This window comes from Haemaphysalis longicornis, unplaced genomic scaffold (genome assembly GCF_048455015.1).
Source record: "Haemaphysalis longicornis isolate Haplotype H1 unplaced genomic scaffold, Haemaphysalis longicornis Haplotype H1 scaffold_1, whole genome shotgun sequence".
Lineage (NCBI taxonomy): Eukaryota > Metazoa > Arthropoda > Arachnida > Ixodida > Ixodidae > Haemaphysalis > Haemaphysalis longicornis.
Genome location: NW_027526203.1, coordinates 480,441,142 through 480,456,387, shown reverse-complemented (window position 1 = coordinate 480,456,387; position 15,246 = coordinate 480,441,142). Strand labels below are relative to the sequence as shown.

General features: G+C 51.6%; 1 protein-coding gene across 2 annotated transcripts in view; it reads left to right on the top strand.

The window, feature by feature from the left end:
- The window catches only part of Rcd1 (Reduction in Cnn dots 1), a 32,279-nt gene that overhangs the window by 5,866 nt on the left and 11,167 nt on the right, over nucleotides 1–15,246 (top strand). For both annotated transcript variants that reach the window (XM_077688326.1, XM_077688325.1), the window contains 6 exons: nucleotides 6,749–6,970; nucleotides 8,116–8,268; nucleotides 8,357–8,531; nucleotides 9,577–9,678; nucleotides 9,756–9,863; nucleotides 9,925–10,116. In XM_077688326.1, coding sequence (XP_077544452.1) covers nucleotides 6,759–6,970; nucleotides 8,116–8,268; nucleotides 8,357–8,531; nucleotides 9,577–9,678; nucleotides 9,756–9,863; nucleotides 9,925–10,116 — 942 coding nt within the window. In that variant the 5' untranslated portion in view covers nucleotides 6,749–6,758. The remainder of the gene's footprint in view (nucleotides 1–6,748; nucleotides 6,971–8,115; nucleotides 8,269–8,356; nucleotides 8,532–9,576; nucleotides 9,679–9,755; nucleotides 9,864–9,924; nucleotides 10,117–15,246) is intronic.

The window sequence follows — 15,246 nt, the reverse complement described above, 5'->3', positions numbered from 1 at the left end:
GCTCAGGGGAATTTCGTAAACGGCACCCATGCTGCAGCCTGTGTAGCAAACAGCGTGGTTTTTTGCACAGTGTTCTTGTTTTTTCGTCTTTTTTACTCGTCAAAGGACAAACTTCTGACAGCTTTTCCGGGGCACTGAAAACGATATCTACACTGTACCTATGCGCCATTTCCTTTACATTATGCGACACTTTGTGTAGATATGGTATGATGTGCACTCACAAAGTGGAGGCTAGTTTCCACGACCATGACCGAGCCCGGTTCCCTTCTTTCCTGATTTTGAGCGTGTGTGAAGCTCTTCTCCAAAAGATGAAACGAAAAGATAGCCCTGATGAACTGTAAATGCTATGGAAAGGGGTTTATTATACCCTGCGGATTTTTCTATCACTTGGTTGACGACATGGATATGATCCATTGTTGAGTGTCCTTTCCTAAACCCAGCCTGCTCTCTGGGAATCCAGGCTGTCACTTATTCGGTTAACTATAGTGGTGCGGAATGCATGATAAAAAACTGGAATTTTCACTTAAAGTGAATAATTTGGCAGTGAGATTGCAGTATAGCACATGAGACTACTAAGCACTCCTGGAATACATAAAGCTTAGTAAAACGAAGTGCCAGAAAAATATTATCACTTTGTATGCGTGGAAGCCTAGCTTAGAGCTGTAGACTAATGTTGTGCCTGCCTATAAGGAATACACGAGTGCTTATTGGTATTACGCTGTTTCTATATACACATATACAGTGTAGACCATTTATAACGTAACCGCTTATAGTGCGGGACCGGATATAACGCGGGTTTTTGCGACCACCGGTTTGCCTCCCATAGAACTCAATGCATAAGCATACCGCTTAAGATGCGGTTGGCCGAAGCACAATACCGTTTATAGTGCGGTTTTTCGGCGGGTCTGCTGATCGACCGGCGCAGCCGAGGCATCGTTTTAGGGTAGCAAAAGAAAAAATAAAGGATGAAATCGGCCATCTGACGCAGCGTGCACCCCTTGCCCTCCTCTAACGTAGACACCCAAAGAAAAAAAAAATAGGCACCCTTTAGTTCGTGCGTACCTGATAACCCCAACTAACCTTGCTTGATGCACCTCGGAAGATAGCGACAGACTCCCCATCCGCGCGCGGCAAGTTGATTTTATTAATCGTGAACCGCATGGCCTGTTTTCGCGCACGAATCGTGCACATCGGCGTTGCGCGAAGTTTTTTTTTTTTTTTTTTTTTTTCGTGCTCGTATCGACGATTCCGCGCTCGCAGTGGCTTCTTCGCGTGGCAGTGGGAGGAGCATGACGACTTGCACCAATTGGGAGACGCGTACCTAATGGCGGGAGATTCGAAGCGCTCCGAGCCGGCTAGCCGCGCCAGAGATGTTTAGGCTTACCACCGCGGTATTTTTTGATGGGCGCTTTCACAAGCAGCGTGGATGGCAGTTTATATTCCACGTTTCGCCCACATTATTAGCTCTTTTCTTGCATGAGCATCTTCGCTTGCGCCCCGTGTGGCATTTCAGCGAGCGGTTAGAAGCGGTCGCCGGAACTTACTGGAACTGCCTGCACCGCTTCACGGCCAGTGCCGACGCCATGTTGCCGCCTCTTACCGCGCCGCCCACACCACGCCAGTTGTATCTGCGCTGGCGTGCACTGCACGTTTTCGCGATACCAAATCTACCACGCGGTTCACGCTTTAGAACGTTGTGCAGATAAGCCACCGCTCTTTCCCTTTCCGAACATTCGAGCCGCGCGAAGCCGAAGATTTCCACCACCAGTACGTTGCGCTGATAAGCAGCCGCCTTCGGCATCGTGAACTCAAGGTGGGGTTAAAAAAAAATGCTGGCGTTCTTATCACGTTTTGCGGCATCTGTTCATAGACGCTAAAAACGCAGCCATGGTCTTTCAAAACAAACACAACGGAAGTTAAAGCCGCGCTCGCCGTTTGTGAGACTGCGCTTTTGCCCTGCAGCAGCGGCTGATGTTAAAAATAATACGAAATATAGACCGTGCCTTCGTTTTTAAGTGCTGTGCGTTTGAGTGATGATAAATATAGGTTGACTTGAGAGATAGGTGGCGATGTGGTTGAATTCGCGCGTGTTTTGGTTATAGTGCGGTACCGCTTATAGTGCGGATTTTTGCGGCTCCCGCGACATACGTTATAAGCGGTCTACACTGTATACACACAAAAATAAATGTCCAGGGCTTTCGAAACAGTCTGAAAGGAATAAAAAAAGCTTATTTTTGCTGTGTGATATCTCGCAGAAGTGCCGTAAAAGGGAAACAATAATTCAGCGCGCTGGCATTCAATCTGGGCGAAGCGTAAGAGATGCCAGGGCTTTTGGCTTTTAACGACCTTGATGAGGCTGCATGCAAAAGTGACAGCATACCTTAACTTTGTGCCTGTAGAAACGACCACACATTGAGGGTTTTTCCGGCATGGAAACGCGACAAGTCGCAGGCGGCGTCAGCCAGATTAGCGTCGTCACCTTGAGTAGGAGTTGCCTCTCTGCTGGGCCAAATGGGATGGCTGGAGAATTTCGTAAACGGCATAAGGCGCGTTCGTAGCACTTGCTCCTGTCCCGGATTTGTAGCGTAGTGGGAAGAGCACCGCGTACCTCCCGTTGCGGCCAGAGAGTCGTGGGATCGAAACCAGCAGCCGATCGTGGAGGAACCGAGCCAGAGCCGAATGTAGCACAAGATAAAAAAAATTACACCATCTCCCCGTGGGGAACCCTGATGAGGATGCGAAGCATCGTGGCGGTTCCGTGTGGTTCCATTGTGTTGCCGTTATGTTGAGTGATCTGGTTTTTACTAGCGCCAGAGGGAATTCCGCGTCCGGGTCCACACCGGTGGCAAAGGCACGCAAGTGCTGTTGTGTTACGGTGAGTAGGCGGTGGTTCTCGAGGCGCCGAAACTCGTCCATCATGTTCTTGTCGATGTTGTCTCTGTGGTAGAATCGGTAGTCTCCGTCAGCTTTGGTGAGGTAAAGGTTGTTGACATTGGTGCAGCGGCTGAGAGCAATGTACACGCCCTCCTCTTCGCAGCTTTGTCTTCTCGTTCTTCTTCTTCTTCGGCGGTTCCCCTACGGGAAGATGACGACGGTGGTTGAACGCGAACCTATCTTGTGATGGATTCTTTGGTTGGCCAATCCCTAGGGGCATCCTGCCACAATCAGCATCAGAGGCGCTGCGGACGGGGCTGGTTGAGCTGCAAGGCGCGTGGCACTTCCCGCCACAGCTTTCCCACGGGAAATTCAGCATCCTCCTCTAAAGTTTTCAGTTCGTCGTTTCCGTTGACGTTCAGCTTCGCGTGCCTTCGTTGTATCAGTAGCTTTTTGACGTAGTTTGAATGAGTCAAGGACATAAGGCGCGTTCGTAGCACTTGCTCCTGTCCCGGATTTGTAGCGTAGTGGGAAGAGCACCGCGTACCTCCCGTTGCGGCCAGAGAGTCGTGGGATCGAAACCGGGCGCCGCTAACTATTTATTTTTTTTATAGTGTAGTATCGCGGAGCTGTGGGTGTAAGGAGGAGAGTTGCGCATGCGCAGTGAGCGTGTGGACGGCGCCGCCATCAACGACGCAGGACCAGGCGAGCCTAAGAAATGCTCCGCATTTAAAAAAACGTCGCTAGCTTAGGATGACCACAAATAGTTACATAAGAGTTGATACTCACGATAACAATATTCCCACAATTCATTGTTACCACTACTAATAAATGCTGGGTTTTTTTGCCATCCGCTTTCAGATTATGTCTCCTCTGCTTTGGCAGATTTCCCAGCTTCCCAAAATCAAAATTGCGGTTCTTTGTTCACATTTGTTTGTTTGTTCTCTTTTTACTTTTATTATTGTGTGCGTGTATGTCTGTGCTTGTGACATGATGATTCACTACAGGCAGCCTGTTCGTCCACAGTGCATCTCGTAGTGCACAGTTGCCTAAAATATGAAGCTCCTTGCCTTTGAAGACATACAGCGTCTTCTAGGGATCCCGTTTGTTTCCTGCAATAGCCTGCCCACAAGTACACAGCTCGCAACCAATTAGTCTTTGTGGCAAATTGCAGGAAATCCCGTCTGATGTAGCTAGCAGTTGAACAGGTTCATAAAGCATGCCTAAAATGCTTGCCGAGATGGTGCAAGTCGCTTGTTCTTTGGTGCTCATTGCCACTTTATTGAACGTGGCGTGGTGCTACCAACAGTTGATGAAAACAAATGAAACTTTCCTTTGTCTGTTTTTTACAACTTTAACATGAAGGAACCTAATCGGAAAATTGACTTGGAAGAGTGAGTTATTTAATTGTCCGTATTACAGTACTGTAAAAAAAAGGCTGATGTGAGGCTCTTGAAAAGTAGTTTGTGTTGGAAAAAAATGTTTTCCAAAAATGTTGCAGGTAGGGTGATGGCAGTTGTTTGAATTATCTCTGCTTGGCCAGAGGGGCGTGCTGAGCTGTGAACACCCTTTAGCTGCCACCATAAAGGGGCGTCTATGTCGAGCCAAATGAAATTTGCGGAAAGAGGCCGAAAGATGGCAGCACGGGGGTTTAGGTGTCCGCACATGAGGGGCTGGGTGGAGACAAACAGCTGGTTAAACGGTGAGGCACAGGCGGCAAATTGGCAAAAGAAAATGGAAAGGAAAACCCTGGGCTACGGGGCGGAAAAGCTGCAAGTGGGAGAGGAATGTTTCTGTGGCAACTCGTGGGGCAGCGTGTCGCTTTACATCAGCTGGCTGAGACCTGTGTGTGCAGTGGCAGGGGTTGTGATGGACTGCAGAGGCATGCAGCTGGCGTGGGCAAGGGGTGGCGAAGAGGCGGCTGGCATAGCTGCGAGAGGAGCAGGAGTGAAGGGGTGACGTTTACAACCGCTGGGGTTGGCGGATGGAAGGACGGGAGAATTGCGACGGATAGGAAAGTAGGTGAATAAAGCAGCCAGGGCATTTGTTGACGACCGCCGCCCCAATATGAGGGTTGTCATCCTGCCCTCCCAAGTGTTGTGCCCTGACCAGCAGCCACTGGCCACACCTTACCAAAGACCCGCCGCGGTGGCTCAGTGGCTAAGGCGTCGCGCTGCTGAGCACGAGGTCGCGGGTTCGATTCCCGGCCGCGGCGGCCGCTTTTCTGATGGAGGCGAAAAGCAAAAACGCCCGTGTGTGCGAGATTTCGGCACACGTTAAAGATCTCCAGGTGGTCAAAATTAATCCAGAGCCCTCCACTACGGCACGCCTCATCGCCTGTGTTGCGTCAGCGCGTTGAACCCCCACAATCAATCAATCACACCTTACCAAAGAGGAACTGAATACATCGGAATGCTCGTATTGGCTGTACAGCAAAAGTGGACATTCTGGCAGTCTGTGCTTGTGTTCAGAGCAGAAGCATGAGGGGTAGGGAGACGTCCTGTGTGCCGTGATGGTGGCAGTTTTGCCTCTGAGGTGCTGAGCGATCCTAGTTAGGCGCTGCATTGTTCACATGTTCTGGGAGCTGCAGTTGTGACTGTGTGTCCGCCACATTGTTCCCGACTGGTTATGGCCACATAGCAGAGTGGTGGGACATTCGTTATGTGTCAGCTAAGGTGTCATGTATTTAATTTCTCTCGAAATAAGCCATAAAAGAGCCACTGGTGCAGCCATGGTCTCCTGACTGCCCTGGCTTGCCAAAAACTGGGTTAGTGGGCATCTTTTGAACACTCTGTAACGACAGGTGAGGGGTGTATTCACACATTTTGTATGGCTGCACTGTGTGCGGTCACATGCTATGGGATGGTGAACTTGCTGATGCTTGGCCGAGCAGAATGGCTGACGTGCTGACGTTTGGCCGGCCAAGTGAGCACTTGTGGCCTTGGCCCGTCTCCTGTGCAGAGCTGCGGCTTGGCCCTTGTCAATGCGAGGAGTTGGGGTGCAAGCGCAGATGGTTCTAAGCTCGCATACGTCATACTCGGTAATGCAGCACTGTAGGTGGATGGCTGTTTGTTGTACGACAAAAGATTGCAAGAACTTGCGAATGATTCTTAGCTAACAGCAAATTATGCGAAGCACAAACTCTTAGTTGCAGCGACTCCTAAGGGCATTACTGGTAAGCACACTCACTGCTTGCAGCTATAAAGCGAAGCATTATTGTCCTCACTTATGCCGTTGTACGGCCTGCAGGAAAGCCAAGTTGCTCTGGTGGTGGTGGTGATGATGATGATGAAGAATGATCATGAGTGAAACGAAAGAAAAAAACGCTTCCCGTAGCCAGAATAGAACCTGGGTCCCCTGCGTTATGAATTCCCGCGTTATGAGGCTATTTCGACATGGTCGAAGTGAATGCTAAGCAGCAGGTATCGATTCATGCCATACACCCCAAGCCAAAATGTTAGGCCTGTGGAGTGCACACCCGAGAATTGCGGTGGGTATTCTAGAAAAGTGGTGCATACCTCCCGAGTAGACCACATACTCGCAGTGTGGGATTGGCCAACCAAAGAATCCACCACGAGAAAGCTGCGCGTTCAACTATCGTCGTCGTTAGACGAAGGGGTTCATGATTTTTTATTTGAACGTGTCCTTGGCTTGGTATTCTTAGTTTCTTCTATTGTGCCTCTCTACTGGTGTAGAGTTTTGGCGTATAAAACCCTAAGGTTTGTCCTTTTTTGTTTTGCACAGTGCCTTGTGTTGCAAAACGCCATCCCAACAGCAGCTTCCCCAGGGGGTGCGAGTGGGGAGTGGGCCGGCACGCGCAGTGGTGCGCCGTGCCCGCCACGGGGCGCTTGGCTGACGGCGTGCGCGCATGCAGGGCTGGCACCATGTGTGCCCACCACTACCACTACGGAGACGGCCGTGCGTCCAGCGCCGAGACGTACCTGCACCGGCTGTCGGGCCAGGAGAGGGAGCCACACATCGTCAGCATGGACCACAGCTATGCCAAGGCCTGGAACGCCCACCCAGACTCGCACCACGCCAAGCCGGCCCGGCTGCTCTTCATGAAGGACGTCTTCTTCTCGGAGGGCAAGACCCCGTGCGTGCTGCCCTCCCTTCACGTTGTCAGTGCCGTGGCATCCGTGCTGCCCACCTGGGGCCTTCGCAGGGTGCATGCTGTGGGGGCGGTCAGGGCAGGCTGTCGAGCGACCGAGAATGCCCGAAACTTGCGGCACACTTAACTCGGACCTGGCTGTGGCCCGTGCAGTTGGAAAGCCTCTTCAAATCCTCCTCACCAAGCACGGCCAAAACGATTCCCGGCACCTCCAACGGGCAGGGCCAGTTGTGGATCAGCCCCACCCCCCCATTTTGAGCCACCAGAACACCCGCACTTGCTGGAGCGCAACTCTCGCGTGGCATTCCCCTTCGGCATCGTGATGTCTCAGGTCTGATCCTGGGATGGTGCAGCCTGGGGATGCTCTCGGACACAGGGCAATTGAGGAATTCTGTTTCTGGTTTTCGAGTGACTTGTGATGCGCAGGAGATGCGATTGCGGCACGGTGTCGTTATGCAGATCTGCGCGACTTGATTTCGCAGCAGGGACCAATTCATGGAACAGGGCAGAAAGGTGGCCTCGCCCAGTGTGAGGGCTCAAAATGCTGAACTCACAGTGGTCAGACACAGCACACAAGTGGTAACCTGCATAATGAAAAAGGTGCATTAATCGTGTGAGTGAACTTGCAAAATGCAGCATTAGCGACGCAAGAGTGCTGCTCCGTGTGGAGCCATCGAATCCTGTGTTTTATTTTCACCTGGAAACCATTTGTTATTTGCCTCATTGTGAGAAAACAGATAGCACTGTATTGAATTTTGACAACGGTTATGTGCTTTATTTTACAAGCCCCCAGCATTGTGAATTCTGGATTGCTTTCACTGCTGTAATCCACACAGGCCGCCTAGCAGCATCACTGAGCCAAAAAAAAAAAAAATAACTGGGGCATTGGCACTCAAGTCTTGTTTTCTGCCGTGCCTTTATTAAAACTACCACAACTGGTATTCGGCCTGGCACTGCATCAATCTTGAAGGTTGCGATTTGTTTCTAGTGACCCCTTTGAATTTGCCCTTGCTACTGCGTAGAAAAATTGCCATTTGGGCAGTGTTCCGTAGCGCGGCTGCAGCAGTGTGCGAGCAGTGGCCTCTTGCGCTGCAGTGCTGCTCTCCCCCTCCCCTTGTGCCGCCCAGCAGGGAGCAGGTGGCGGTGAATGTGGAGTCGTGGAAGGCGGTGGCCAGCCCGCCCTACGACGGCAGCAAGACCCGCAACCTGATGGGCGAGTGCGAGCGCAGCGCGGCCCTCTCCGCTCGGCCGGACTCGTCCACGTGGGACGAGAGCGTCAAGAGGTGCCCTTGCTTCCACAGTGGGGGCTCTGCGCTCCTTCCCTGCATGCTGTTGCAGCCTTCGTTGAGCGTCGAGGGCCCCTCTTTGCAGGGTGGGCTGGAGCTGTAGCCAGCACCGGCTGTTCAACCACGTGACGCGGCTCCTCCACGCCGACCGCATGGCCCGCTTGGCCTACAAGGGCAACGCCAACGAGCCCGTGTTGCGCCGGCTTGCGGTGGACCGAACGGCACGCCGACTGCGGCGCATTATGGGCGCCTTCGGCTGGGTGAGCCGGTGCACTCACGGGGCGCTTCCTTAGGAGAGGGTGTGGGGCCTCCCGTCGGATGCCCCGGACCATTCCAGCAGTTGGCTGGAGTTGGCAGAGATGATGGGGAGGGCTTGCCAAAAGTGCGGCTACAAAGTGCCAGCGTCTCGGAGACCAGGCACGCACAGTGGTTTGCTACAAGCTGACAGAGCGTGCACAGGCACACTTTTTCTGCACCTTGCTGGGGAGGCCTAGGCAAGAAACGAAGCATGGCAGTAGTGCTTTTGAATGTGCATGTTTGCCCCAATTCTACAGTGGGTGCATTTCTTACTTTGTATGCAGCTATTTTTGCGCCTACTTTCATAGCAAACATCAGGTGTCACCAAGGTGTCAAACTGGGACCAAAGTGGTATTTTTGCTGGAACTGAACCCGAACTGTTATTTGCTCAGCACGCCAAACCCGGACCGGCATTGTACCAAAAAAATGAGAATTGTTATTAGTTTACAATGAAATAGATTGACCATGCGCTCTTAGCAATGCACAGTCAGTGCCGTTTGGGGCCATTCTTTTTCATATACCATCAACGTCGTAATTGCTGACACATTTTCCTTCTCCCGATTAATTCCTAGAATATAGTCCCTCTATTCTCGGTGGTAGAAGCTGGAAAGGGATGCGCACTAATATTGGAAATGTGTGTTGCTGCTGTTCATGCCCTTAGAGTGCAAGGGAAACAGTGAATGCAGGTTACATGTCTTTCTCATGATAGCACAAAAACATTGTACGACTGGGGTCGTACATTGCCTTAGTGCACGGTCTTGCGTGACATGTTTGCTAAGAACTTATCATGATCAGCCTATTTATGTCCAGTGTTGGAGGACACAAGTGTTGCAAATATGCGTGCGTGCCATGTTCCGAGGCTTCGGGAAGTCAGGTCCGTAATTCAAGACTGGAAGTGAAAGGATTTCAGATGTTGTCAAATGAGTCGGGGGACAACGGGTGCCTTTCAGCCTCTAGCAAACCTCTTGTGAATCAAACAAATGGCCAGGGTGCCCCATTTCATCTCAGGACATGAAGCTGCTCCAGTGGTTGCACCAGCTGTTGATGGAGAAGACGAGCTTCTCTTACCTTGCGGCCTATTTGGATGCCCTGCAAGCCCTGCGGGCTCAGGTAATGAGTGACGGGTAGTGGGCTCCCCCTCCTGCCATGGGCTCCCCCTCCTGCCACGGGCTCCTGTGCTGCCCCAGGTGCCGCAGCTGGTGGACAGGCTGGTGGCCCGCAGTGGGGGCTCCCTGGGCCTGCTGCTGAGGCGCCCCTGGGACCCCGTGGCCCCGTTCCTGAGCCAGCACAAGCCGGTGGGTGGCGTGGTGGGCGACATTCGGGGGGCCGTGTGCAAGAGCGCCCGTTGCCGCGCAGAAGCGGCTGCCCTGCTCCCCGCTGCTGCTGCTGTGCCCGGGGGCCCCCGTGCCGCGGGCCAAGTTCTGGACCTCCCAGCTGGCCGTGCTGGGCAAGCTGGTGTCCGTCGGCAGCCCTGCGGCTGCCTCGGCGGGCGCCCTCGCCCCGGCACTCGAGGCCCTGGTGGCGGCCACCCGGGCCAAGGTGCTCGAGGTAACTGAGCAGCAGCCAGCTCTTTTCGTGCCGGGCCCATAGAGCAGCATCACTGGCAAATTCAAGGCCAGGTTTCGAAACTCTTCAGGCTTGTTGAGGGCATGTCAAAGTGTTGTTCTATGCGTGTCATTTGTTTCACATGTCTCCCGTAAAACAAATGAGACATACAAAAAAACATTCCAGCATTGCCTTGCCGTCCGCCAGACATTTAGGTAAACAAAGGAAGTTGCAGCTTCCTAGCATGTTTCATGACCATGCCAGGCTTTTCCACAAGCAGGCAACATGCTAACCCCTACAGTAAACAGGAGCCAAAAAACCCAACTTATGGGGTTAATGCTTCAGTGCCAAGAAACGGAAACAAGTTTCTTCCCATTCCCCATTAAAGGCCAACTGCAACAAAAATTTACCTGCCCCAAATTCTGTATCAACGTATGGTATACACCACTAAAGTGACTTGTGACCTAATTTTAAACTCCACACGTGCGCAGTACTTTTATTAGAACCATTCAAAAACACGCCACTTCAGCGGACGCAGCACCTAGCGGAGTGTCGCCACAACTGGTTGCCACTGCGGCGAACTTACCGGATGTGACGCTCTAGTCAGGACTCTCGTCCTGTCGTCATCTCTCCTCAGTAGCCCTTTTACGTGCGGCCTCACGCGAGTGAGCAGCATAATTTGTGCATCTTGCATAAATAATTGCTTTTGCGCGTTTTCGAAATGTGAGAAGATGAAGAAGCTCTGGGTTGCCGAGACAAAAAGAGCAAACTTGAAGAGTGCCGGAGCCACCGTCGGCAAGCGAGTACGGCACTTGCACAATGGCTGATTTCGTGGAGCACGGCGCGCTTGCGGCCGGCCGGCTTTACGAGTTCGCAATCAGGGAGAATGGCTGAGGTGAGGCGATTCGAGGCTGTCATGGCCGGTCTGGGCGCAAATGAGTACGGCAGCTACCTGTGCGGTGCACCGCACGATTGCGGCCAGTCGACTCTTTGAGGGCGCGAGTGGCGCGAGTACGGCCGACGCGAGGCAGTACGCTGTTGTCACTGTTGTTGTGGCTGGTTGGGTCGCGAACAAGTACAGCACACGGCGCACTGCATGAAATCGATTCATTTCAAACAACTTCATCAAAAAATAAATAAAAGCTAGCCCTTGTCGGCCACATTTCGCTCACCGATTGGAAAAAGAATGTGGCAAAATGGGTTGGCAACATTGAGTCTCGGGTACGGTCACTGTTCCACAACACCAGCGAAGACACTGCAGGGTTAATGTCGCTGCCTGGCTTTTCACATGGGCAGGTGCCATTAAAGGAGCACTGACACGAAATTCCAAAGCTCAGGTAACTATGCAAAAAGCTTCTTTTGTGTATGGAGGTACCCCCACGGGAGCTTAAACCGTTACTGTTCAGTAGAACATATTTTAAATCAATTTTAATCCGTGCGCACACGAGAAAGCTCATCCATGCCATTGAGCAAGCACATGACGTCATCTGCGCTTCAACCGAAACGGCCGACGTCAGGGCTCCCGTGATGTATCGATGCGGCCTTAGGGCTGTTGGCAAGCGCTTTTTCGCCATGTAAATCGCGTCACATTTTGGGACTGATGTCACATGCGACTACGGCAAATTGGGCCGTTCTGGCACGTGCGCGCTTGCGCCCAGACCGGCATTGGCCGTGGTGCGATGAGAACAGTGACGTCAAATGCGCCTTCCCGTCAGGGCGGCGGCCGTGGTGTTCGCTTCAGTGAAATGAAATGAATAAACAGAGCTGTAAGTAATTATTTTTGCGGCGTACGGCGATCTAACGTGTCATTTGATCATTAGTGGGCTCATAGGCACCTATAGTCACGAAAACAACATAATACGAAAATTTCGTGTCAGTACTTGTTTAAAGATTTGGGGCAGGTGCAGCCTGCTAACAGAAACAAAACTGCCTGTGTAAACAAAAATAATAAAATTCTGGATTTGAACTTCGATAATATGTGCTGAAACCGAATTTTGCATGCTAGCCGGCATGTTTCGGCACTATCCTCCCACCGTAGCTTTTTTTGTTTTGTCTTCTGCTCTCACAAACGCAGGATGGTTCGATCAGCAATTTTTGTGTAGGTACCTATCTCCTAGCTCTCAGCTTTGCCACGATGCCTCGCGATGCCTTTTTTTACGTTTTACCGGGCAACTATAGGCACGTCTCGGCCGCTTGCAGTGAAGCAATAATGGTTTCAAGAACTTCCCAACCCCTTTTCACCCATGTTTTGAGTTTTTGATGAAATGGACCACCCGAAACACATCGAATGGGTTCTTTTTTAGTGCAGTCAATCCCATGGAAAACATTCCTACAAAAAGTTGAGGGTACTTTCTCTGGGTCTGTTTTTAGTTGTTGCTTACCTTTACTTGGACACACTGAATGAGTGCTTGCTGTAATAAGCTAGTCTGTTTTGCAACATGGTCATTCCGAAAAACAGTGTGAAGGAAACGGGACACAATCAGGAGGGACGACGAAATTGCTGCATGTCTGCCAAGTAGAGGGCAATGAGAGGTGCACCGCTGAAATTGTGGCAGACAGATCGGAGCATTGGAGACGTTCTCAAGAGAGTTTAAAAATATGTGCCAAGATACAGTCGAACCCAAATATGTCGAACTCCAAGGGGATGCACGAAATAGTTGGATATATCAAAAATTCGAAATGTAAAATATTCCGTTCTGAAGCTTCTCTGACAACTCCGCACATCACTGAGAGCTCTCGGAGATCGCGACAAGCGGTAGCTGACTGATTTGTTCCTCAAAGCACGGAAAATTCGAACCACAGCACAATGACCACCACACTTTGTTTAGCATGAAACAAGTCTGTGAGCTTCGCTAGCTTCTTCTGCGTCATTCAGTTTGAAATGAGAAAATCTGGTGTTGTCCACTGTGCCCCAACAGTGGTGAACCCGAACACTAGCGCAAGCTTGGCTGCAGTAGGCGATTGGGAACGTTGTCAGGGCCACTAGTAGGGGCTGCTTCTTCGGCATTGGTGTTCCATTGTGTCATTCGGAATGGTGCATGAGCATGTGACAGCAGTCTAAATTCACTCTCGAGGCACAGTTGTCTTCGGTATCCGAACACCTCTCATCGGAAGCCGCTTTGTACGACACCCTCCGGAACAGTCGGGCCGAGCCAGGCGCGCTGCCCTCCAGTTTATTGGTGGCAAGACGGGGGAGTGCCCATGAAATTAATGTTGCAGCAGCTATACAATGCACTATTCTTTGGCTCCCTGCGGTACAGCCTGCCTGTACTTTCAGGTACATGCCGCACAAATATTCAGGAACTGCAAGGAATACAGGCGCGATCCTCCGAACTTGCCTTGGCCTACCACGGTGCACGTCAGCAGCTGCAACCATTGCTGTGGCGTCTGATCACTCTTTGTCCACCTACATGACAATCGATACACTCAGGGTGCATTTTAGGCACTTCACCAAACTGCCTGATCATCACCTTGCAAGTATGCCATCTATGCGTCTTTCGCAAAGGGTGTAGCTGCCCACATCACTAGCATGCCATCCAACTACGCCTGTGACGAGGCCGCTGCTCCCACTTTGGTGTGCGATGCAGCCGTGTGCATGCCTTACTATCCCAGGCTTAATGAATAAGTGAGATTGTCCGTTGGCACTACAGCAGGTAGCGCTCATTTATCTGCGCGAGATATACAGTGACCGCATCCATATTTACACCGATGGCTCCCCAAAAACATCTGGTTCTGCAGGCACCATGGTTATATGTACGACGATTTTCGATGTCCACAGAATTCAAGATATCCCATCCCACCACTTCCACGGCTACAGAACTTACTGCCATCCGTTGCACCCTTCACACCATTGAGCAGGCCTCATGCCAAGGATGGGCGATCTTCTGAGATTACGACTATTGTATGACCGTGCTTCCCAAGCGGGTCATGATGTTGCCTTCCTGTGGCTTCCCAGTCACTGCGGCATTGTCGGCAATGAAAGTGCAGGCTTGGCACAGCAAAAAACGGAGGCCATATCCATTCCATTATTTAGGACGAACGCCGCTAGGACTCTACGCAAACTTGCCCGGGAGGCCACGATAGCCAAATGGACTACCCAAGAGTTCACGAGCTCTCGTATTCGTGCCCTGGACCCGTATCTTCAGCGTCCTCTTCCATTAGGCCTCCCATGGACTTATGCAACCATTCTTTGCCACCGTCTATGGCTGGGAGTCGCCTTCACGAATGCCCACTCCCGTTTGAATGGAATGGCAGACGGTGAGGTGCGTGAAGCCTGTGATACACCAGAGACCGTGTTCTGTGCGAGTGCCCACATTTTTCATCGGCAAGAAGACAACTCTCCTCAACTTTACAGAAACTAGATTCTTGGCGGTTGTTCTCTGAGTAGAAATCCCTGGGCCACTGGCACAAGTCGACCAGAGCACTCCTGTGCTTCCCAAAAACACCGAGCTTGCACAGAAGACGGTGGCGCAAAAGACTACCCTCTGTGAGGTCACTGAACCCTGTCGTCTGTAGTGTCATAATGCTGGGCACACCTCTTTACACCCTGTCCTTACCTTCCCCTACTTTTATGGTTTTCATATTTTTTTCCCATTGTTTCCATTTCCCACGGGTAGGATAGCAAACAAGGCCACAGCCTGGTTGACAGTCCAGCCTTTCTTGTACTTCCTTCCATATATTTCATTTGCCTTATGCGGGGGGCAGTTCTGGACTGCCCAGGAGCTTCTCAAAACTGCTCTGGACAGGCAAATAAACGAGACCAAACGTGTTGCATAGATGTCAGGTGCTTTTTTCTTTGCTCACTCTTTGTCGTCTGCAGTGGCACCGCTGAGCCGTGCCCCCTTGCTCCAAGCATCAGCAGCTGCTTTGGGGCAGCACTTAGCAGCGAAAATATTGAACGAGCCAGTGGGGGGTGTGGAAGGGGGTTGAAATGCGAGATGGTGCCAAGTCAACATGCGCCTATTGTGAGCCCGAAGCCATTCACAGAATGTTGGCGAAGAAACAGAGGGCACAAGGGGGGAGAACAGGGCCCCCCCTCCCCCCCTCTGGATCTACCACTGCTTGACGGGGCTATTGCGGTGGGGCATTCGATGTATCAAATGTGTCCGTGGTCGCGAGTTTGGTACATGTGTA